The sequence below is a fragment of the Artibeus jamaicensis genome, unplaced genomic scaffold (assembly GCF_021234435.1).
Source record: "Artibeus jamaicensis isolate MK-2021 breed Jamaican fruit bat unplaced genomic scaffold, CSHL_Jam_final scaffold_2172, whole genome shotgun sequence".
Classification (NCBI taxonomy): Eukaryota; Metazoa; Chordata; class Mammalia; order Chiroptera; family Phyllostomidae; genus Artibeus; species Artibeus jamaicensis.
Window position 1 is genome coordinate 3,004,145 of NW_026522031.1, and position 25,809 is coordinate 3,029,953.

The 25,809-nt window shown below is 42.4% G+C and overlaps 1 protein-coding gene across 2 annotated transcripts in view; it reads left to right on the forward strand.

Annotated features, from left to right (window-relative positions):
- MGAM (maltase-glucoamylase) overlaps nt 1-25,568 on the forward strand; it is a 161,387-nt gene extending 135,819 nt beyond the window's left edge. The window contains exons 59-72 of one of the 2 annotated variants that reach the window (XM_037138991.2): nt 592-726; nt 2,251-2,335; nt 3,320-3,458; nt 7,069-7,202; nt 7,424-7,458; nt 7,559-7,675; nt 8,230-8,378; nt 8,485-8,569; nt 9,200-9,256; nt 9,667-9,791; nt 10,476-10,564; nt 16,746-16,795; nt 17,457-17,630; nt 19,588-25,558. In XM_037138991.2, the coding sequence (XP_036994886.2) occupies nt 592-726; nt 2,251-2,335; nt 3,320-3,458; nt 7,069-7,202; nt 7,424-7,458; nt 7,559-7,675; nt 8,230-8,378; nt 8,485-8,569; nt 9,200-9,256; nt 9,667-9,791; nt 10,476-10,564; nt 16,746-16,795; nt 17,457-17,630; nt 19,588-22,440 (4,227 nt within the window). In that variant the 3' untranslated portion in view covers nt 22,441-25,558. Of the gene's footprint in view, nt 1-591; nt 727-2,250; nt 2,336-3,319; nt 3,459-7,068; nt 7,203-7,423; nt 7,459-7,558; nt 7,676-8,229; nt 8,379-8,484; nt 8,570-9,199; nt 9,257-9,666; nt 9,792-10,475; nt 10,565-16,745; nt 16,796-17,456; nt 17,631-19,587 lie in introns of both variants that reach the window. The other variant, XM_053656616.1, reaches the window with a different exon arrangement.
- The last annotated feature ends 241 nt before the right edge of the window (nt 25,569-25,809 follow it).

Below are 25,809 nucleotides of genomic sequence, written 5' to 3' on the forward strand. Positions count from 1 at the left end.
GTTCGAATCTAATGTTGCTCGAAAAATACTGAACCCAAGCCTGGAGTATTTTCACTGCAGAGGGTGTGAACACACTGAGGGGCAGTAAATTGTCAGCATGGAATCCAGCTGGGAGGAGCAATGTCTCCGATTTCAGCCCCAGCAGCCTCCTCAGCTCGGGCATCCAGCACCCCACCCACTCCGAAGCACAGTTTCCAAGGCTTCTGCTGCGGGGCGACTGGTCTCCTTTCTTTGACCCGGGTAGAAAGCAGTACTGGAATCTCTTAAGTCTCATAGTTTAGGCGCAGACAGTTAATTTTCCAGTTCTTACAACGAAAACATTCATTTATAAAATGAATGCTATGTTTAAAAAGGACTCAAGACTATCTAACCTTCTTGGAAAATAAGATTAAAATCAGCCGTCCCTGGTCTCTGCGCCTGCAGTGAACTCCGAGCCTGCAGTGGACTCTGTGCAGTGGAAGCAGCAGGCCTGGCTTAGGGCTCCCCCTGCTGGGGGTGGCGCCTCCCACCGCACCTGCTCAGGCCCCTTCCAGTCCCGCACTCCACTGGACTGGCTGAGACCCCGTGTGAGGGCCTGTGTTGCTCTTACAGAGGTTCCGGGCCTCCGTCGCCTTTCCCGACTTCCTGCGGAACAGCACGGCTGCCTGGTGGAAGAAGGAAATAAGTGAGCTCTACACCAACCCCCGAGAGCCTACGAAGAGCTTGAAGTTCGATGGACTGTGGATCGTAAGTGCACTCTTAGTGGTTTGTCTTTGGAAACGCCAGCACTGCAAACCTGGAGACGCGATTCCTAGACTAGCGAAGCAGGGAGCTAGGAATGAAAGAGAGGGTGCGAGCACAGAATTAATTGCTGGGACCACCAGGACAAATGGAGGGAGTCGCAGGGACATATTATCTGGAGGAAGTCGGAGGCCCATGGGGGACGAGCCACCACTGGAGAGGCTGCCAGAGAAAAAGGCAGCAGATACCCTGGCTTCTCTAATCTCCCATCTTCCAATCTCTTGCCACTGCCTCCCACTGGCCACACCTACCCAGAAGGCAGCAATAGGTGAGCTGAGGGACCATCCTGTGACACGGGGCAGGACTCGAGGCAAGGAAGGCCCAGATCTGGGACAAAATAGATGTTCATCACAGTGCTCACTCGTGGAGACGCCTGAGACATTTGTTACACATGTCAGTTGGGCGAAAGAGCAGGCTTCCCGCGATGTCTCTTCCTGGGACAGGTGTCGAAAGGCTCTTCTGTTTGTGCATTTCTAGGGCTGGGAAGTGTAGCAACTTCCCAGTCTCCTTCCCCAGGGCTGAGCAGCCCAAAACCCTGAGCAGGGTCTAGGCCAGCTCTGAAGAGCCCCTCAGGTCTGGACTGAGCTGCCTGTGACTCATGTAGAGACAGAAGTCTGAGCCCACGGGCTGTGCTTGGGGGCTTCCCGGCCACTAACTTTCAGGACGTGGACACCGAGGAGACACATAATAAAGGGCACAGGCTAAGCCAGGCAGGCCAAGCACACGGCGAAGAGGTATGGGGAGCTCTGAGGAATGGAGATCACTTTAGGATATTGGTTCCACTGGAGCAAAACTGTAGCTGAATAACTCGAAATAGTCATCAGTTTCTGAAATACCTGCTTTTGTCTTTTTGTATGTGCTATTTAAGACAGCCCGATACTCAATGTGTTAACTTCTGGTAAAGCAGGCAAAGACCACTTGCTGCAGGAATTGCTACTGCCTGCATTTAAGAAATAAACCCCTGCAAGGATCCCTGATTTCCAGATTTGTTTCCGAGTCTCCGACAGCTTCTCAGGATGGCAGAGGGGGAGACACTGCTACTCGCGTGTTTGGACTGTGCTGATGCCCAAATTAGTCCAGCTACTGGACTGAGAAGAAGTAGGGGGAGAGAATAGTGACCACTGGCCACCAATAAAAAGGTTGTAAAAGAGCGAGGTCAGATGGGGGAGTTGAATCAGGAGGAGATTTCCTTAGGTCTTAGATCCAACCTCATCTCAGTCTTTCTGCCAGTCCTCAGGAGCTGAAAACTGGAACCTCGACTGGGAATTGAACATGCTACTTAAACCAACACGCATTCTTAGGGTCCATTCGGGTCTGTGCCTGAGATTAAACCGGGTCAGGGAATCAAGCAGCTGGGGGGGGGGGGAGAGCTTAAATAAGACACTTTTGTCTCCAGGAGGTCAGCGTGCCCCCAAGCTAAGGCCATACAGACTCTGACATCACGGAACCTTTTTTGCTGGTTCATTTCAGGATATGAATGAGCCATCGAACTTCGTGGATGGATCTGTCGGGGGCTGCCGCGACGAAATTCTTAATAAACCACCTTATATGCCATGTATGTACAGTGATGACTTCGTTAAATGGCCTCCCTGGCTCAAAAACCCTTGCGAGTTTTCCCCTTGTTGTCGAAGTGAAGCCTCATTGCAGAGTGAGAAAAACATTCTCAAACACGAGCTAAAAAGCCCACATAGAATAACCATGAATAAGTGCAAGCAAATTACTAATCAAGTGTGGAAGTAATGACTTGATGTGGTGTGGAAGACACCAGGCAATGTAGGGTGCATCCGACGACATTGGTAACTATGAACTGATGGCTACAACTGTAAATAACTCCCTCCCCGCCCTGCATACACTCACGTAGGCTCTGGTTGTCTTACGGTACAAACAGAAACAGAGAATCCTAGGCCTTGAAGATCAAAGGCCTTTCAGAAAGTTGAGCTCTCTCTCTCCTTACATAAACATGGGGGAGGAAGGAAGGGACTCGCCTTCCTAAAAGCACCATGCCAGTAATTTGGGAGATGAAATCTGGAAATCAAGTTTTTTAATGTCTAGGTCACGGCTATGCTTCCCTCCCCTCCCCCTCCCTCCCTCCCTCCCTCCCTCCCTCCCTCCCTCCCTCTCTCCCTCCCTCCCTCCCTCCCTCCCTCCCTTTTTCCTTCCTTGTTTTCCTTCTTCCTCCCTTGGTTTAATATTTGTTTATCAGGCAAGTACTGACACACCAGAACGATTTAGCAACATCAATACAAACTTGATTGAAAGCAGATCTATTCCCTTGAGAACATTGCCATCTAGTGGGAGACACAGTCATGACACCAGGAGGGTGCCTTGACCAGCTCCATCTCCTGTCCTTACCCTTCATTAGTTATAAAGTCACAGAACATTGATTTTTCCCTTTTTTTAAGACAAAAGTAATGATTAAAATTGGAGCTGTTACTGGTAACAGAGTCATTGGTTGAAATAAGCAATGCCAGGGTGACGGGAATTTCTAGTGAATGGGCAGTTCCGGTTGTTCAGAACATAACTCGGCATTTCCTCTCAGATTTGGAGTCCAGGGACAGCGGTCTGAGCAGCAAGACCCTGTGCATGGAGAGCGAGCAGGTCCTGCCCGACGGCTCCCGGGTGCAGCACTACGACGTGCACAGCCTGTACGGGTGGTCCCAGACCAGACCCACATACGAGTGAGTGTGTTCAGTCCCTTGCAGTAAGGATCATTTTCTACCTTGTGACTTTTGTCTTGTCATATATAGAGGGATGCGAGTTTAATGGGTGAAGGTCAAACTATCAGGAGTGGTTTCCCAGGCAACCGCACCACCTCGGAGTTGTATCAACCAAGTAGGTTGCTGAAGTCACCTGTATAAAGTGAGCCGGCACTGGTCATTGCTACAATGGCATTCTTCCTACAATATATAAATGTAACAACATGTTGTGCACCAGTAATTTGCACAATGTTCTATATCAGATAAACTTCATTAAAAAATAAGCTAAGTAGTTCTGCTGTGTTTAGTATATCCACAGAGTTGTATAGCAGTAACTACCCAGCAGTAGTCATGCCCCACCCTTGTCTCCACCTGCTGAGCCCCAGAAACTGCTGATCTAGTTTCTATCTATATAGATTGCTTAATCTGGACTCTTTGTATACACGGAAACGCACCACATGTGGCCTTTTGTGTTTCTTTTCAATATTGTTTTAGTTATTCTGGGTTCCTTATATATTTTTAAAGATTTTACTTATTTATTTTTAGAGAGGGGAAGTCAGGGATAAAGAGAGGGAAAGAAACATCAGTGTGTGGTTGCCTCTCGCACACCCCCTACTGGAGACATGGCCCACAACCCAGGCATGTACCCCGACTGGGAATCGAACCAGCGACCCTTTGGTTTGCAGGTGGGCACTCAATCCACTGAGCCATACCAGCCAGGGCTGCCCCTTACCTTTTATATAAAATTTAAGATTAGCTTGTCAATTTCTGCAAAACAGCAATAGGGAGGTGGGTGGGGACTGTGTTGAATCTGTAGAACTATTTGGGGAGCCATCTTAACAATGTTGTCTTCTGATCCATGAACATGGGATGTCTTTCTATTTCTTTAGATCTCATTTCATTTCTTTCAGTAACATTTTACAGTTTTCAGTGTGTAAATTTCTGGGCAGTATTTTTTTGAAATATTTTTTTCTACCCCTTTTCCTTTTCTCCTTCCAAGGTCCAATTATGTGTGTGTGTTATTGGTACCTTTGATGGTCTCTGAAATTCTGCTTACTTTTCTTCATTCTGTCTTCTTTGTGTTATTTAGAATGGATCATATCTATTGACCTATCTTCAGTTTTGCTGATGCTTTCTTCATCTAGCTCAAATCTGATGTTGAGTTCAGTCCCTCCAGGAAATCTGTAATTTTAGTTGTGTTTTTCAACTCCAGGATGTCTGTTTATTCCTTTTCAAATAAGTGCTGTCCCTTTATGGCCACCCTCTATTTAGTGGGAAATCATTGTCATACTTTGTTAATTATTTAATATGCTTCCCTTTGGCTCTTGGAACATATAATAAGTAACTTAAAGTCTCTGTCTGCCAAGTCTCTCAGCAACATTTTCTATGACTGTTTTTTTTTTTCCTGTGTGTATAGCACACTTCCATGGGGTTCCTTTTGCATGATGTTAAATAATATATTGTAATAAGTCTGGCATAAAAATCTGCCCCCACAGGGTTTGTTGTTTTTATTGTTGCTGCTTTTGTTTTTTTCATTGGTTGCTTATTTGTTTAGCAACTTTGCTGTCTCATTTGATAGATTCTGGGGACCCAGAATTTGCAGTTAAAATTTTCTTAAAGCAAATGTTCTCGGAGGGAGGTCAGGGTCAGGTCTTAGAGTCAAGAAGAAGCCTGCCTCAGGTTAGCCTTCCCAGTCCCCGTTAAATGCCTTGCATCTGTGTCTCTCACCCCTTTCTAAGGGGGTGGGTAGGAGAAGGCTCACCTTCCGGCTTCAAGCAGTTTGTGAGACAGCCTTTTACTGCCTGTTTGCTCAGGCCTTTGAATGCAGCTGGAAGTCAGTCCCTGGAACTTTCTCCTTCCCTGTTTTTTTCTCAGGCATGCACAAAGCCTTGTGCGTATGCAGTCTTAGATTTTCAGAAATATGTAGGAACTTTTCCAAGTTCTCCATGGTGATGGTGCACCTCTGGTCTGGCCCACCCAGCCCTGCTGGGGGTGGTTTAGACCGCAAATGCCCCAGGACCTGTTCCTCTTTTGGGCCAGCCTGGGGCTCAATAAACCCTTTCTTTCCAAAAAAGCTTTTAGCTGTGAAAAGCTTTTTTATTTTTTTTAATGGGTTCCAATTCTCCAGGACTGACTTTTAAATTACCAGCCACGCTTTTGTTCGCCCCAGCTGAAACCACAGCCTGAGTGCCCGTGATGTTGCCAGAAAATGGTTATTGTTTTAGTCATTCCCTGGGGGTGGGTGGGGGGACTTTTCCTCTCTGCTGAGTTGAGCTCTGAGTTTAATCAAATGGCCACAGCACCCTGGGAACAGAGATTTTCCAAAGGACTGGAAGTTAGAAATAAAATTTTTATTGTGCTCTTGGGATGGGGCTTTTTAAAAGAGCTACAAAAACAGTCATACCTCTCTGTTTGCTTCCGGGCTCCTGGCTTATGGTGCCAATGAGCTAGGGGAGGGTCAGGTTGGAGATAGGCCAGGTTAAAATCCTGCATAGCTGCCTGCCTTGCCAAGATTTAGTAGCTTCTCCTGGATACGTGATTTTCTTTTTCTTCTTCTTTGCATGGCTGTTCAATTTCTAAAGCTCTGAACTTGTCAGTGTCAGGGTTCTTGGAGTCACTCACATCCATCCTCACTCTTCTCCCTGCCTGTGGCAGGCCTGTGTTATCTGTCACTCATACATGTGCACATGTGTGCTTGCGTGTACCCAATCTCTATCCATTTTTGGATTTAGTTTGCTGTGAAATACAGGCAGTGACCTAAGTGGGTTAGCCTCCACTACACTCACTGACTTCTTTTCCAGACATCGTTTATTGAATAATTCATCTGTGTCTATTGATTTGTGATGCTTTATTTAGCAAATATTTGGACTGCATTATATCCTAGCATCTGTTAATAGACTCTCTCTTTGGTTCCATTGATTTTTCTCTCATGCAAATTGCCTGTTTTCTGACTGAGGCTGGGTGCAGAAGGCCCACCTTTGATCAAGAAATATTTAAACATCTTTTTTGTATGTTTGTCTCTGTGTGCAAACATGACTCTGCTTTTTGAGGAGATTCATAGGAGAGTGAATATTGCACCCCCAAAAAAGCTATAGTTATATGTAGTTTTATTTAAGTCCCATAACTGTCTCCTTGCTCTTCAAGTGCCTTTTGACAAATTACGCACTGTCTCTGAGCCTGTTTCTGAACAGCACATGGAGGTGAAGGAAACCCTCCCTGTGAGGTAGTGAGACCTGTACAGGAAAGTGACCACCAGTATAATACCTGGAACAGAGTAATCGCTCCATAAATGCATTGGCCCTCCTCTCCACCCCTCCTCCTACCATCATGTGGGCAGCTAGTTAACTCAAATTTTTTTTCAAAAAGGAAATCCACATCTTAGGTGATGCTCTGTCTCTGGTTGTCTGACTCTGAAGTTCCCTCGGACTCTCAGCACCACTTTTGAATAGCAGGTGCTTGAGGGAAGAGGCTCTCTGGCTGAAATTCAGCCCCACTGCTGCCCCGCGCTCGGGGCTGAAGCTTTGCTCCTTAGTGAAGTTCCGTGGCTGTCCAGTCCATCCTCTGATTCACCTCCTTGTGTCCCTCCAACCAGAGCTGTGCAGGAGGTGACAGGACAGAGAGGGGTCGTCATCACCCGCTCCACGTTCCCCTCATCTGGCCGCTGGGGAGGACACTGGCTGGGGGACAACACGGCCGCGTGGGACCAGCTGCAGAAATCTATCATCGGTGTGTGGTCATCTTGGGGCCTGTGCATTGCTTATGCCTGATCGTCGTTCTTGTGGGCAAGTGCTGAGTTCTCCAGGGACCTGAGTTTCCGTTTACACCCATCTGTTTATTTGTTCACCACGACTGGGCTGGGGCTTTCGAATGGGGTACAGAAGAGACAGGGCACACCCGCCCTGCCTAAGGGCTGCTCAGTCCAGCGCAGCTGTATCTTTTCATTGCAGGCATGATGGAGTTCAGCCTCTTTGGAATTCCGTATGTAAGTCCTATTGGGGCCGTCGCTAATTACCCAGGCAGATTTTAGGGGGTGTGCAATGTACGCCAGTCCCGCCTCATGCCCCAATTTTGCATCTTCTCAGACAGGAGCAGACATCTGTGGGTTCTTCGGAGATGCCGAATATGAGATGTGCGCTCGCTGGATGCAGCTGGGGGCCTTCTACCCCTTTTCCAGGAACCACAACACTGTGGGGACCAGGGTGAGGCAGCAGCTGGCGCTGCGGGTGTCCCATGTCCTCAAGTCACGACTTTGTTTTTGGTGTTAAGAAGGACCATAATTATTTATGGAGAAAGCTCATGCAGATCAACAGAACCCCCCCATTTCTTAAGAAAACCCACCAAGTTCAAAAACCCATAATAACCAATGATTTTTCAAGAATGTACTTTTTCTCATCTCTTGGTGGAATTGTTGATAATGCCTGCCCTATGGGGCTGAAATAGAAGAAGCTGCCTTTGCCCTTAAGGAGAGTGAATATGTATTTTGCTCCAGTCCATCCCAGAGACCCATCTCTCTGCACATAGGCAGGGTCAAGACTAACCTGAACAGGGGAGGAAGGAGCCCGAGATAAAGAGGAGGAAGCAAGATGCTTGGGTTTAGTAAGAAGGTGTGAGTGGCGGGGAAGGGCAGGCTAGAAATGAAGGGAGGAGTGTTGTGGAGTCCGCCTAAGGGGTACATGCCTTGTGGTACTTCTCTGACGTCACTAGGACAAAGTGAAAAAGGAGCGCTCTTTCCCGTGCTCCTTTATCCCCTTAGAGACAAGATCCCGTGGCCTGGAATTCAACCTTTGAGATGTACTCGAGAAGAGTCCTGCAGACCAGATACACCCTGCTGCCGTACCTGTACAGCCTGATGCACAAGGCCCACGCGGAGGGCAGCACTGTCGTGCGCCCCCTTCTGCACGAGTGAGTGCGGCCTGTTTCGCTAGCAGCTGGTCTGGGTGTGGCCTGAGCGTAACCCCCTGCCGCAGCCATTAAGGTCTGAGCAGACTCTCTGTACTTACTACTTAAGGTTCAGCGAGGACAAAACAACGTGGAACATAGACAGTCAGTTCCTGCTGGGCCCTGCCGTCTTGGTCAGCCCGGTGCTGCAAGCTGTGAGTTTTCCGTCCCAGACTACATACCCTCCAACCGCGACCCGAGGAACAGGAAGGGCTTTCAAAGACCCTCTGGTCCAGCTCACTATTTCTAGAATATTTTGGGAAATGTTTTTTCTCCTTTTTTCAAGGTCTCCGTTAATGAAAACTTAACCTTAGTGGATTTCTTGTTTTTTTTTAATTATTTTTTAATCCTCGTTCAAAGGCATGATTATTGATTTTAGAGAGAGGGAAAGGGAGGTAAAGAGAGAAAAACAGATTGGTTGCCTTTCATATGCACCCCGACCAGGGATCAAACCTGCAACCTACGTATGTGTTCTGACTGGGAATTGAACCCATGACCTTCAGGTGGATGGGACGATGCTCCAACCAACTGAGCCACACTGGCCAGGGCTGATTTTTTTGTTTTAATGTTTTGTCACCTTCCATCCTTATAAAGTTGACCTTTTAAAAAATTTTTATTTTTCTGTGTGTTTGAAAGTTCCCAGAATCTTTTCAACAAAACCTCCCAAACTCTTAAAAACCATTAAGAAAAATGTCCCATTTTTATGTGACTGCTACAGAGACTTTTTTAAATTCAAAACTGGGTTGTTGAGATACTCACCTGGACCCGTTGATTTTCTGTTTCAGAGCACGTTTGAGGTCCGAGCCTATTTCCCCCCAGCCCGTTGGTATGACTTTAGCACGGTAAGAAGGAAGGGAAGTGTTTTGTGAAGAGCTGGGTTGGTCCGTGCAGGCTGGAGAGGTGGCTGGAGTTTCCCTCCTGATTTCTAGACACAAAGCTAATGATGAGGCAATAGCTTTTAACCTCTTGGCGGTGCAAGGTTTCTTTAAATAAAAGTATCCAGAAAAGCGTCACTGGGTAGAATCTGGCTCCCATATCACCCTGAGTCCTCCCCCCATTCCCCACCTTTTCTGGAGAATAAGGAGAGAAGACCGGATTTCCAGAGTTTTCGGCAAAGCTGAAAATCGGAGATTCTCTTTTTCGGTCTGCAGTGTTTTGCTGACTTCCCAACATACCCCCTTGGGGAGGACGGACAAGCGTGCGCTTGTTTCCCTTGCCACCAACTCTTGCCCATGTTCTCTGTCCCTCCTAGGGATCTGGCAACGCTTCCACGGGCGAGTGGAGAACCCTGCAGGCTCCCCTCGACCACATCAACCTCCACATCAGAGGGGGCTACATCTTGCCTTGGCAAGAGGCAGGAATGAACACCCGCTCCAGGTGAGAGAGGCACGGTGCTTCACGCGGCAGATTCTCGAGGGCCGCCCACCCTAGGCGTGGGCTCTGTGCATAAGTAACCCCGGTCCCAGGCCGTTCACTCCTCGGATGCTGTGAGCGCCCTTGGAGCGGGGCCTGGCGGAGGACGAGTTCATCCTGGCTGCCTCAGGGAGATGGTTTCTCTGGAGCTCTGTGTCAGAGGGCGGGGCAAAAGTTCGGGGGGCACAGCAGCACGTACCTCCATCTGTACTATTAAAAATTGGGAACATACTGATGAGCTCTTTGATTTGTGGTGGCTATCCAGTGCACATTCCCTGTTCTGAAAGCTACTGAAAGGTTTCTGTTTGTTTGTTTTAGAGGTGTCTTCTTCCTATAAAGAAGTATTATAAGTAATACGACGAGAAGTATTCTTATCATATTACTTATAATATGTATTATAAGGAAAGGATGTGTATTTGGTTTTTGAAAGAGTTTTACCAAATGTTTCATTAAACTTTAAATATTCTTTCTATTACCTTTGAATTATCTTGTATTTTATCTCATATTACATGTTTTTGGAAATTTATGAGCATTTTATCTCCATTACTTTTATTTTGTTGTTCTGGATGGATAATAGTATCAACAGATGCTCTCTTTTATTCTTACAACTTACTACGTAGAGAAAAATAACTTTCTTTTTTCCCATAGTCGACAAAAATTGATGGGATTGCTTGTTGCTCTGGATGACACTGGGGGAGCTGAAGGCCAGATGTTCTGGGATGATGGAGAAAGCATTGGTGAGTCGGAGCGTCCCAGGTTCTCCACACGCCATTCAGAAAAACTGCACCCCCCTGAGGTTTGGGATGTAATCAGCATAAATTGAAAATCCATCTCACTTCTGCTACTGTTAGTACAGTGATGGTGTTGGGAGAGTTTTTGCACCCTTTGCCTGCTCATTTTGGTATTGCACTGTAATTATCATGGAAGAGTATGTGATCCCCAGCTCTGCAGGTTCTGCAAACCGATGTCAGGGCTTCAGCTGGGGTGAACTATCTGCATGACGGTCTCACTCTGATTAAAAAAGAAAAAGTGTGGCTGCAAATATCAGGCTGACAGTTCACTCAGTCTTGGTGGTCCACAGACCTGGCTGTGTTTTTGGACTAACCGTCTATCCCCAGCCACCCTTTTCCTCCTAAGTAGGCCCACCCAGGAGATGAATCAGGGCTTAGAAAATTTCCCAGTGTCTCAGAAACAGGGAATTATATGTTGTCAAAAGGATAACTCTATCAAAGACATATTAGTATGTATGTTCCCTTTTCTCAGTCTGGGGCCCTGATAGTTCTACTCTAGATAATTGGTGTTTGTCACTGTGATGAAAACATCCTCATCCCGAGACAGTCCCATGGGTATACTGATGCACTGTTAACCAACCAATCCATTTTCCAGTACTTATGAGGATTGCCAGTTCTTAGTTCCAATACTTATTACCTAATCTTGTAATATGTCACATGTTCCAAAATTATAGCTTATTTTTCACTAGTATCTCTAAAGGTTTCCTACACCACTATAATTAGCATATTCCACTGAGAGATTACGCCATAATTTATCTGTCTCTAATTATTTTCTGTACAGGATACAGGATACTTTCACTTTACATTTTTGTAAATAACATGCTTGAGTATTAGCCTTTATTTGTATTTCAGATTATTTCCATAGAATAGATTCCTAGAAGTAAAATTACTATTTTTTTAAAAAAATCAACTTTACTGAGTTATATTTCATAAGTTAAACATATCCATTTTAAATGTATAGTTTAATAAGCTTTGGCAAATGTATATAGTTGTTCAGCCATCATGATGATCAAGGTGATGAAATCTTTTTATAAACATGGAGGCTTCATAGACAGATAACATGTTTTAATATATACACAGGATTTCTGGCCCATGAATACTGATAAAAAGTATCATTATCATGCAAGATAAATAAACCTCCACTGTAAGCTGTTAAGGTGAGATATTTTACACTTAAATCACTGGGGTTAATATTACAGCAAAAAGTTCCAAAGTCAGAGAAAGGAGATCCAGGTTTCATGGGAGTGGCAGGTCCGAAGCCTGTGAGAGAGAACTGTGCCACAATGCCAGTTTTTAAATGTAACAGCAGTGTTTATGAATGGGCTAGAATACTCTCATCTACTGGGAAGTACATATTTCTCCTTCAGTTAAAGATGACATTTTCATCAAGGATTTGTTTGGTGAGCAGGAATTCACAGGAAAAAGAGTTAGTGTCCACGATGAGGTGTTCAACACTCTGTCACTTCAGAGACACACTTGCCATGGTGACTCCAGATGATTCGTGTTGTCAGGTTATGCCAAGAATACATGTGGGTGACAAGGCAGGAAGTACTGGGTTGGCCAAAAATTCCATTACATTTTTTTCCATATGATGGCTCAAGTAGTTCTTAGTTGTCTTTAATTTCATTCAGAAAAACCATTTTGTTAGATTGTATTGTGACAGCTGTCATATCAGCGTGCATTAAAATATACTTATCAAAACTGGTGGATTTTTGCGCAGCCATTTTAATATTGAAGATGGAAGAAAATATGCAACATTTTCAGTGTATTATCACTGTATATTTCAGTGTATCATTTCAAGAAAGGTGAAAACACAACAGAAATGCAAAAAAAAGCTTTGTGCTGTGTATGGAGAAGGTGCTGTGACTGATCAAACATGTCAAAAGTGGTTTGCGAAGTTTCTTGGTACTGTCGACATTTTGGCCAAAAAATTCTTTGCGGTGGAGCTGTCTGATGCATTGGAAGATGGTTAGCAGCACCTCTGGCCTCTATCCACTGAAGCCAATAGTGAGAGAGAGCCGACATACTCAAAATATCCAAATCCATGAAGTTCTTGGTGAAAATAAAAAATGTGCCTTTTATTTTACAGAAAAAAAACTAGACAGAGTTTTTGGTCAACCCAATAATTCCATCATCATGGTATAAAATGTGGCCAATACAGCCAGTTTAGGGAAGAATGAAATATGACGTCAGCTTGGCACACTTGGAGTCTGAGATGCGTGTGGGGTCGAGAGAGACAGATGAGTTTGGACACATGGGTGTGATGATTGACTGAAACCCTGGTGAGGAGCAGAGCAGTAGACCCGGGACCGTAGACCTGGGAGCATGATGACACATAAAAAGCATACACTGGATTGTAAAGGTGAATCAGTAGAAATTCGGGGGGGGGGGACTATATTTTTTATGAAAAAGAAATCTCTTCTTTTTGTTTTAGTTCTTGGTCCTGATTTAAATTTTTTTAATAATAGCATTATTGAGATATAATTCCCACACCAAGTAATTCAATCATTTAAAGTGTACAATTCATGGTTTTAGTCTATGTGCCAAGTTGTTTAACTATTATGCAATCGATTTTAGAACAGTTTCTTCACTCCCAAAATAAGCCCTGTACCTTTCAGATATCACCCTTCTAGCCCCCACCCCCACCCACTATTCTCTCCAACCCCAGGAACAGCATGCGGCCCTAGGCATTAACTAACCTGCTTTCTGTCACTACATACTTATATATGCTGCAGATTTCATATAAATGGAATCATGTGGAGTCATGTAAATGCAAAGCTATGGTCTTTTATGGCTTCTTTCACTTAACATAATGTATTCAAGTTTCAACCGGTGTCTCTATGTTTAACTTTTTGGGGAACTCCCGGGTTCCTTTACAAAGGGGCTGCACCATTTTACATTCCACCAGCAATGTATGAGGGGGTCCGGATTCTCTGCATCCTTTTCAAGACTTGTTATTTCTGTCTTTTTGAGAATAGTCATCCTAGTGGGTGTGAAGTAGTATCACATTGTGGTTCCAATTGAATTGCATTTCCCTGGAAACTAATGGCATTGAACATCTTCTCATGTAATTACTGGCCATTTATATATCTTCTTTGGAGAAATGTATATCATAGCCTGTGTCAATTTTTGAATTAGGCTGCCTTTTTATTATTGAAATGTAAGTGTTCTTTATATTCTAGGTAGATGGTAAGTCCTTCATCAGATTTATGATTTGCAAATATTTTCTCCCATCCGGTGTATTGTCTTTTCACTTTATTAAGTGTCCGTTTGGAACATAAAAGTTCTTCAATTTGATGAGGTCAAATTGATTATTTTTCTTTTGTCATTGGTACTTTTTGTGTACAGTTGCCAACTCTAAGGTCACAAAGATTTACCCTTTTTCCCCTAAGGGTTTTATAGTTGAAGCTCTTATGTTTAGGTCTTTGAGCCAGTTTGTGTGAGTTTTTGTATATGGTGTGAGTTAGGGGGTCCAACTTTGGTCTCTGCACATGGATATCCAGTTGTCCCAGTCTTTTTGTGAAAAGATTATTTCTTCACCATTGAATCATTTTTTCTTTTGGTACCCTTGTTAAAGATCAAGTGATTTTAAGTGTGAAGGTATATTTGCACAGTTGAAGACACAGATAAAACATTCACATTTAAAAGAATATATATGCATATATTATATAATTATTATATATAAAAGATTGTGTGTGTGTGTGTGTGTGTGTGTGTGTGTGTATGCCAGTACCACACTGTCTTGAGTACAGTTACTTTGAAGTAAGTTTTGGAACCAGGAAGAAAGAGTCCTCCAACTTTCTTCTTTTTCCTTTTTCAAAGACATGGCTTTTTCAAGTCAGGTGTTCTCAGTCTCAATAGTATGGACGTTCATTGTTGCTGGCAATGGCTGGGCTGTTACTTACAAGATGTCTAGCAGCACCCCCACCCTCTACCTACTAGATGCCAAAGTATTCCCTTCAACCCCAAGTTGCAACAACCAAATGTGTCTCTAGATTTTGCCAAGTGTTTCACCAGCAAAGTCACTGCTCACTGAAACCAGTGTTTTATGGGCATCTAGAGTCTTTTTTTCAGCTTGGCCTGATCAGGACTAGTGATTGATGGCATCATGAGTTAATAACCCCACAGTTAGGGTGTAAAATCAGCCCCCTATGGACAAGATATTGGGTCCAGCAAAAAATAATGCCCCTTTTTTATGACAGAATTTTTATTACAAAATCATAAGCATATAATTCTGTAACATAACAATATTATACTCAAGCACACCATATGACATTTTACGTGAAATGCTCAAATTAAAACTAAATTATTACACCCAGATTATGACTCTACCAACCATACTCAAGCAGGCATTACTTTTGCTGGACCCTGTATTTCAAAAATTTAAGAGAAAAACCAATTTTCTATAAAATTTTAGGTTTCTACAAGGAATAGGTTTTAGTCTCAAGGTTAAACATCAATAGTCCCTGAAAGTTTTAAGCTTTTTAATTTCTGTAGAGAAGCTCTCTGCTTCACCAAACAGACTTATACATTCAAATTTAAAGTAACAAGATACAATATAAGTATAAATTTAATAGAAAGTGTTTATTAACAGGTTTGTAACTGTTAAGCTTTTCCTTACTTACATAAGGAGATTTCATAGCTAGTTTAAAGATCTTAAATCACCTATGTTAACAGAATCTCATTCTTTAAATGTTCTTTTTTTAAAACAAAGATTTTATTTTTAGAGAGAAGAGGGGTGAGAGAAACATCAATGTGTGGTTGCCTCTTGTGCACCCCCTACTGGGGACCTGGCCCACACCCAGACATGTGCCCTGACTTGCAATTAAATTGACTGATGACCTGTTGGTTTGTAGGCCAGGGTTCAACCCACTAAGCCACACCACCCAGGGCTAATTCTTTAAACGTTCTTTAAAACTGCTAAAATAGGCTATAATATTTGCTGAGGTTTCATTTTCTAGCCAAGACTAAATTTTAAAACAGCCCTTTCTGATTGTTTCCACAAAAGGGGAGGTGATTTAGAAGATGAAGAAGTGTATTTGTTGGCTTAGGGGGTAAGAGGTGGGATGACGACAAGGGTCAAGACAAGAACATGAAGTGAAATGGACTTGTAGAAAATAGGAGGTCTAGAAGCCTCATGAGTATTAAGACTTAACATACCACATTATTGGAGGCTTTGAAAGGATCCAACTCAGCAAAAAAAAAAAAAAAAGGCACAGGAGCTTTAGTAGAGAAGATGGGAGAATTGAATTATGACTTGAGTTCGCAGACATAATGAGCAGAGGTTACTTTTTTTTTGAGACCTATGGCAGTAGATAGGAGATATGGTAGCTTGAGACAAAGAGAAAAAAGTCAGGGGTTTGTCAGAATGGAATGCTCTGGAGTATAATTGGAGCTTGGAGGAATAGGTAAGGATGGGAAAGAGCTGACGGAGTACGTCCTGGGGAGGTGAGGAGGCTTGGGATGTAGGGCACTGTGGAAGGAAGTTAGCAGTAGGGAGAGAATAATAAAGATGAAGACGATGGTGACTTTGGTGGTGATAGTGAACCACACATTTTGAGCACGTACTGTGCACAAGGGCATGGTATGGACCTTATTGCCCATTTTTTTAAAGAACTAGTCCTGTTTTTTTAAATCTCTGTTTTCTGGATGATAAAATGTTAAGAAACATGCCTGAGTTTGCACAACTACCAAGTACAAGGGTGAGGATTTGAATGTCAGTCTGACCTGAAAGCCTGAATCCCTAGCTGCTCTTCTCTGCACTGAGCCTGTCTCATCACAGCCATGTGAATTCTCATGGCCATGTGCTTGCTGTGTTGTCACAGAAAAAAAAAATCAGTAGCCTTCACACTTTTTCACCAGTGATAGGAAACCTTAGTTCAACCCAGATTCTCAGGTCTTTGCAATCATCTGACCCTTACCCTCAAACACCCTCTTCCACATGTACCTCCCCGCACTGACCTGGAGTGGGTATTCCCTCAAGTCCTCTCGTCTGTGCTCCCTAGAGAAGTCAGGATCATCCTGACCAGGAATAAAGGATCCCATTCAGACACTTTTGGACTCTATGTGAGGTTATCTGCTATGGTTGAAGGAATGAGTAGTTGCTTATTTTGTTTCTTGCTTGCAGATACCTATGAAAATGGAAACTATTTCTTGGCAGATTTCATAGCAGCTCAGGTAAGACTTTTTAAGTGGGATTTTAGAAATCCTCTTTCTGTTAGCAACAGATTAAACATTATCCATGAACTGTGTAAATGTAATTTCCCACGTCTTCATGGGAAGACCTCCCTGCTTTTATAAATCAGTTATGTTGATGTTAAAATAAGGAAGAAAACAGCCCTTCTTTTGATAGTTATCCAATATGCCATCACTCTATAAAAAGAAACTTGTAATTTATCTAATGCTGAGGGGAAATGAGTATTTTATATATAATAGTGCTTCAGGCATTCGATGATGTCTACCATATATCCTGTCTGTCCCTTCCTCTTAGAATTATACCCTCTAGGCTAACTCCCCCTGTTCTGTGCTTAAACTAGTTTTCAGATCTGATTATTCCATTTGGACTACTATTACTATAGATTTTGTTTAAAAATGGTACCCAGGCTTTAGAGAAATTCTTAGAGCTGCATTATCCTATATGATCGCTACGTTAATATTTGGTATCAGCAAATTTATTGTTGCTGGTACTCAGAAAGTATGTGTTCATGAAAGTGCTTAATTAAACATAAATAGCAAACCTGTGCAATAGTAATCTGAGGTTTCTTAATATGTTAATGTGGAATATAGTTGATCAACAGATATAATGTGTATTTTTTTTACCTTTATGCATTCTTTATAGAACACATTGAGAATCCAGACCATACACAATAAGTATTTGAGTAACTCAAATCCACTGAAAGTTGGAAATATTACAATCTGGGGGGTCCATCCTACTTATGTGACACAGGTTCGTGTCACCTATGACAACCAGCAATCCATGGTGACGAATTTCATCAGTGACCCTTACCAACAGGTAAGTCTCAGAATAATGTTGTTATAGCCTACATTAATTTTGTTACCTTGCAAAGTTATCACCATTATTATTATCATTTATATTTGAGAGGTTATAGGTGTGTATAATCGATATGTTCCTGAAAAGTTGTGTGTGTTGAATTATATTGTAAAATATAAAATACCAGTGGCTCTCCCCAGGAAGCAAAGGCCAACAGTCTCCTGAAATCCATTCCATGTGTGTCCCAAAGAAACTCTGCTCTTTGTTGAGGTTGGTCTCCCAGGCATAACAAAACTTATGGCTGTGGCAGAGGCTCAGACAAAGAAAAGGGTAATCTTTTAAAAGTAAATCGAGTTAAGTAGCTGTCCACACCGAGGTAAAAGGGCGGGGGACAAATCGGTCTTCTGGGTTGGTGAAAACTGGCAGTGAACTATGGTGATCCAGATGATGACTGTGTCCCACCTGTGATATGAGACCAATGGTTTGGTGACCTGCATAACAGACCCTGCTAAACCCTCTCATAAAGGATGCTTTAGAAACCACAGCCAACTAGTTGGAAGACAAATTAAAAGCAGAGTTACGAAGAGTAACAAAAGACAGAAGAGTGTCCCGCTTTTGAATGCTACTAGATCTTCCATAAATACAGATTCAGTAACTCAGAGAGGGTGGGTTAGAAAAGTGAAAATGGATGAGAATAGTTACTGTTTTCTAAAAGGTAAAAAAGTTGCCATGTTGGTATTTGAATTTTGGGAAATGACGCTCTGAAGTTCAAGCAGATTCTCTGTCTAGTTTCTTGTAGTTCTCCACTTCAAAACATTTTTCTTGAACTGTTGAGTTCAAAACCATGCTTTATAAGTGAATGTTTCTACTTAAGACTGATAACAGAAGATCTTTGAACACCTTCCTTTTGGAAAAGTTTGCAGCATATCATACCTATTGGTTTTGTGCTGGTGTCAGCCTGTCAGTAACCAAGGTTGTGGCCAGACTAGCTCTTGTGGTTCTTAATATGAATGCAAGACCTACTTCAGTGATAACCATCAGGAAAGATACAGGCGTATAACAAGTCCTGGAAACCACACAGCCCCAGGGCCACAGAAGGGGGTCCTGGGCAGAGAGAGAGAGCCTGGGCATGGGCCTAGGGCTCAGCATTTTTGAGGGGGAGGATGGGGAGATCTGGTGCTTCCAGGGATCACTCTTTACTGGTGAATTTAAAACAGGGCGAATTTTGCCCTGACCAATGTGGCTTGGTTGGAGTGTTTTCCCTGTACACCAGAATGTTGGGGGTTCAATTCCCAGTCAGGGCACCTACCTAGGTTGCAGGCTCCATCCCAGGTTGGGTGTGTATGGGTGGTAACCAACCGATGTTTCTCTCTCTCCCCCCATCTCTCTTAAAATTAATAAATGTTTTTAAAATAATCAATAACATGGTGAATTTCCAGCCTGGGAAGAGAAAACAAACAAGTGACCCAAAGGTTAGGTATTAAAATTAACTGAGATCTGGAAAACAATGGAGCCTCAGTGGGCTTGTGGTGGATGTCTCTTTGGAATGGGCAGATCTGGCAAATGAAGCTCAAGTCAGAGACGCATAATAAAAAAGAAATGAAACCCAAATAACAGGGCTCACACTACCCTATTTTGTGCCAGGCAGTACACTAGCGGTTGAGGTTGGTGGAAACAAGAAACCAGCCTGTCTCCAGGAAGGTTAATATTGGGAGGCAAAACCCAGAGATCTTTATGATCGTTGAGTTCATCAAAGGCTCGATTACTTGGGGGTGTGCGGTTCTAACTAAGGGAAGTACATGGTAAGAACCATTCCCAGCACATCTCTCCATGTTAAACTGTCTGAATCAGTGTGATGTAAGAGCAAACCTTTTATTACTCTCCGGGAAATAAAATGACACATTGTTTTGATGGTTGTTGTTAAATGTGATACTTAAGAAGATCTAAAATATTAATGTTATTTCTTGTTTTCTGGCAGATACTAAATATTCAATTGGGTGACAAGATTATCAGCCTGGAAAACTTAACTGAGGTCACTTGGATTCATGGTGGTCCCATAGTTTCTACTACACCGAGGACAAGTACCATCTTGCCCACCACTCTACATTCTACATTTACTACTGAGGCTACCACTTCTGGGACTATTGTCACTAGTTTCTCTACTGCAACTCCCACTACTGCCCTGCTTAGTACAACCATTTCTTTCCCAACAAGTACAATAGAATTTATATCAGATACTACTGTCTCTGAAACTACGACTTCCTTCCCTACAAATACTATGGCCTCAAGCACTAGTACGGGGGTTCCTATCCCAACCACTTCTTTTCCATTAAGTACTCCTGAAGTTACAACTGCCACTACTATTTCCAACACCACTACTCCTTTCTCTACAAATTCAGCTACCACCGCTAACACTAGTACTGACTTTCCTACCACAGCCACTTCTTTCCCTATAACTACTCCTGAAGTTACAACTGCCACTACTATTTCTAACATCACTACTCCTTTCTCTACAAATTCAACTACCACCGCTAACACTAGTACTGACTTTCCTACCACAGCCACTTCTTTCCCTATAACTACTCCTGAAGTTACAACTGCCACTACTATTTCCAACACCACTACTCCTTTCTCTACAAATTCAGCTACCACCGCTAACACTAGTACTGACTTTCCTACCACAGCCACTTCTTTCCCATTAACTACTCCTGAAGTTACAACTGGTACTACTATTTCTAACATCACTACTCCTTTCTCTACAAATTCTACCACTGATAACACTAGTACTGACTTTCCTACCACAGCCACTTCTTTCCCTATAACTACTCCTGAAGTTACAACTGCCACTACTATTTCCAACACCACTACTCCTTTCCCTACAAATTTTACCACCGATAACACTAGTACTGACTTTCCTACCACAGCCACTTCTTTCCCATTAACTACTCCTGAAGTTACAACTGGTACTACTGTTTCCAACACCACTACTCCTTTCTCTGCAAATTCTACCACCACTAACACTAGTACTGACTTTCCTACCACAACCACTTCTTTCCCTATAACTACTCCTGAAGTTACAACTGGTACTACTATTTCTAACACCACTACTCATTTCCCTACAAATTCAACTACCACTAACATTAGTACTGACTTTCCTGCCACAGCCACTTCTTTCCCTATAACTACTCCTGAAGTTACAACTGCCACTACTATTTCCAACACCACTACTCCTTTCCCTACAAATTCTACCACCGATAACACTAGTACTGACTTTCCTACCACAGCCACTTCTTTCCCATTAACTACTCCTGAAGTTACAACTGGTACTACTATTTCCAACGCCACTACTCCTTTCTCTACAAATTCTACCACCACTAACACTAGTACTGACTTTCCTGCCACAGCCACTTCTTTCCCTATAACTACTCCTGAAGTTACAACTGGTACTACTATTTCCAACACCACTACTCCTTTCTCTACAAATTCAACTACCACCGCTAACACTAGTACTGACTTTCCTACCACAGCCACTTCTTTCCCATTAACTACTCCTGAAGTTACAACTGCTACTACTATTTCTAACATCACTACTCCTTTCTCTACAAATTCTACCACCGATAACACTAGTACTGACTTTCCTGCCACAGCCACTTCTTTCCCTATAACTACTCCTGAAGTTACAACTGGTACTACTATTTCTAACACCACTACTCCTTTCTCTACAAATTCTACCACCGATAACACTAGTACTGACTTTCCTACCACAGCCACTTCTTTCCCTATAACTACTCCTGAAGTTACAACTGCCACTACTATTTCCAACACCACTACTCCTTTCTCTACAAATTCAACTACCACCGCTAACACTAGTACTGACTTTCCTACCACAACCACTTCTTTCCCTATAACTACTCCTGAAGTTACAACTGGTACTACTATTTCTAACATCACTACTCCTTTCTCTACAAATTCTACCACCGATAACACTAGTACTGACTTTCCTACCACAGCCACTTCTTTCCCATTAACTACTCCTGAAGTTACAACTGGTACTACTATTTCCAACACCACTACTCCTTTCTCTACAAATTCAACTACCACCGCTAACACTAGTACTGACTTTCCTACCACAACCACTTCTTTCCCTATAACTACTCCTGAAGTTACAACTGCCACTACTATTTCTAACATCACTACTCCTTTCTCTACAAATTCTACCACCACTAACACTAGTACTGATACTCCTACCACAGCCACTTCTTTCCCATTAACTACTCCTGAAGTTACAACTGGTACTACTATTTCTAACACCACTACTCCTTTCTCTACAAATTCTACCACCACTAACACTAGTACTGACTTTCCTGCCACAGCCACTTCTTTCCCTATAACTACTCCTGAAGTTACAACTGCCACTACTATTTCTAACACCACTACTCCTTTCCCTACAAATTCTACCACTGCTAACACTAGTACTGATACTCCTACCACAGCCACTTCTTTCCCATTAACTACTGAAGTTACAACTGGTACTACTATTTCTAACATCACTACTCCTTTCTCTACAAATTCTACCACCGATAACACTAGTACTGACTTTCCTACCACAGCCACTTCTTTCCCATTAACTACTCCTGAAGTTACAACTGCCACTACTATTTCCAACACCTCTACTCCTTTCTCTACAAATTCTACCACCGATAACACTAGTACTGACTTTCCTACCACAGCCACTTCTTTCCCATTAACTACTCCTGAAGTTACAACTGGTACTACTATTTCTAACATCACTACTCCTTTCTCTACAAATTATACTACCCCTAACAACTAGTACTGATACTCCTACCACAGCCACTTCTGTCCAAGTAGGTACTCCTGAAGGTATAACTACTACTACTATTTCTAACACCACTATTTCTTTCCCTACAAATACTACTACTTCTGGTACTATTACTGCTTAAGCTAGCACAACCACTTCTCTCCCCACAAGCACTCTTGAAGTGACAACTAATACTGCTGTTCCCAATGTTACTCTTCCTTTCCCTACAAATATTACTACTGCCAGCACTGGAACTGCCCTTTTGGAGCAACTACTTTTTTCCCAAGTTCTATTGAATTGAGAAGGAGTACTACTCTTCCTAACACTACTACACTCTCTTCTGAAAATACTACTACTGTTATCCCTTATGTTACATCTCCTATTCCAACCACTCTTTGCCAACAAGTAGTACTAATACTACCATTGGTACTACCGGTATTGATACCGCTCTTTCCCCAGCAAGTACTAATGCTACTAGCACTAATAACACTGTTCTAGTTACAACTATTCCTGCTCTTACAAATGCTGACATTGATACTACTACCATGCATTCGGTTACTACAAATATTTTAAATGGTACTACCACTGCTGGAAGCACAGAAACAACTACAGGCATCACCACAATTGCTCTGGTTTCAGATGTGACTTCTGAACAAATTACCACTGAGATTGTGCCCATGGCATTTCCTACAGGCACTGGTGGTACCACCACCCAGACAGTATGTCTCCAATGGCACCGACCAGTGTCAGTACCACCACTTACCCTCCAGATGCCCCTACCCATGCTTTGAGCACCACATCTATGGGCACCAAAAGCACCCCTAATGCAAATATTACTGATGTAATAACTGGTGTTGGTGGCATTACAGGAACTCCCATTAGAGACAGCCCTACTACTGATGATGTTAACATCACAATGATTCCTGTTGCGAACACTTTTTCAGCTACTGCAGACACAGTAATTACTGGTACTGAAGACTTGGCTACTTCCTCACACATAAACACACCAGGTATGGGATCTCCTACTGCATCAACAGAAAATTCCACCACAACAGACACTGCCACTCTCACTACACATATTTTCAGTACTAAAATGACAAACTCAATGACTACTTTTGACACAGTCCTTATAAACACGTCCATTCCAAATGCCACAGCTATACCCACCACCAAAACTGTGAGCAGTACAGAGCACACAGTAAGTACTGTTGATGCAGGTAGCTCCAGGAGAGTTGCAGGTAACACTGCACAGGTTTCTATTCCAAATACCGTGATAGCCTCAGACACGTTAACCTCTGCTCTCTTAGGTACAGTGACTGGCCGTCTTGTGATCATAAATTCTACAGCCAGCTTTTTACCTGTACTTACAACTAATGTTACCAGAGACATTACACATGCTACTGTAGATGCTTCAGATACTACTGCTCCTGATAGAATGGCCGTGAATGCGGCCACTGCATTCGACTTACATTGCAAACACGACAAATACCACTCTAGTTCTCTAAATACTATTCAAGGCAGGATAAATACCCAAGACATCTCTTGAAAAACAACCATTACAGACATAGGAAGTCAATGAACCGATACATGATTTTATACTATATATGTTTTCACAAATATTAGCACTGGCTTTCACAGCTATGGCTAATGCAAGCACTGTAGACATTGAAGACTGATCTCAAGATGTGCCCAGTACTAACTCTGTGGACACTTTTTGTGAAACCACAATATATAGTACTATTTTGTAAATTAGAATTATATGTCTGATAGTCCCATCATTTAAACTACAGTTATTTCATACATGTTGCTACAGACTTCACATGTGATTTTGATATCTTGGATAATACTGTAAATACTATCGCTCTGTAAATACTATTGCTTTAGATGTTGTCATTGAAATAACCCGACTTGTTCTGTAGTACTATACCTCAGCAATGGCATCACAGGCAATAATGCCATACCTGAGAGCCTGGTAATGCCTGCCACTCATATGACTGCTATAGAACAGCTACTACTATTAGTATTACAGTACATTATTTAATTAGAACGCTAAACATTACACTTTAGGTTCCTAAGAGCTTTTCCAAATACCATGGCTACCAATGTAGTAATTTGCTATTATACATACTGAAAGTATTATTGCTTCTAAAAGGATCCTATCTATAGTTATAAATATGAAAAATGCTACCATTGTAGATCTTCTATATACTTTGATGCCAGGAAATGAAATCATTAAATGAGGAATATTACAGGTTACTTTACTATAAGAAGAAGTAAAAATATGATGATAGATGTTAAAAACATAACTTCCCAAACTTGGCAACCATTGCTACCATGGTACTACTGATACTCTTAGTACAGATTTGATAAGCACTTATATTTATAGATAGTAAATATAATTCCAGGGAATTACAATTAATCTTATTTAGGAGATGATTTTAGATTCCTGCTGTTACCACTAATGGCTGGATTCCCTCACAAGGATCTAATCTTTCATAGACCAGAAATCACCCAGGCAGAGATACACATGTAAAGCCACAGCGTGAGAAATGCAGTTTCTGCCCTGGAATCAGAGTTCATATCCTTCTCTGTTTTTTCTTGTATTCACAAGCTTTTCCTTTCTTATTTTACTCTTCTTCAAGGGGTTAGGACTTCCAGCATGTTCTTGGTCTTTCACACCCAAACTCACTCTTTATCTTTGATCTATTACTTTCTTATATCACTCAGACTCCCTTGCATAGACTCATGGTTGAGTGCTACTGAAGGCTTAACTCTAGTGCAGTATTTCAAAACGTAGTTTGGGGACACATGGGCAGCCTCAAAAGTCTTCCTTGGGTGTACAAGCTCAAATCTGTTTCCATAATATTATGTTGTTATTTGCCTTCTCCACTCTCCTTCTCTCATTAGGATACAATGGCATTTTCTAGAGACTCTCTGCTGTGTGATGTCACCATAGATGAATATACAGACAGATATGAGAATCTGTCTATGAGAATTCCTATGAGAATCTAGCTGTCTTCTGTTAAACCAGACACTAAAGAGTTTTTTAAAATATAAAATCATGTCATTCTTCTCACTCATTTTATTTTTGCTTTGGAAAATGTAGTTGTTTTTCATAAAAATGTATTATTTATGTTAACATGGAGTTGATAATATTGTTATTTTTAATGAATTAAAAAAGAAATATTTTACAGAACATTATACAAATGACTCAATTTTAATATCTAATGCAGTAAAGGTGAGCAGATCTAACCCACCTACACGAAGCATAGGGCCTTCACTAAATTTGGATGTAAAGGGGTCCTGAGATCAGAGGGTTTGGGGAGCGCTTCCCTGGGGCAACAACAGCCTAGTTTCACTCTCGGGGCCTGGTCACTTATG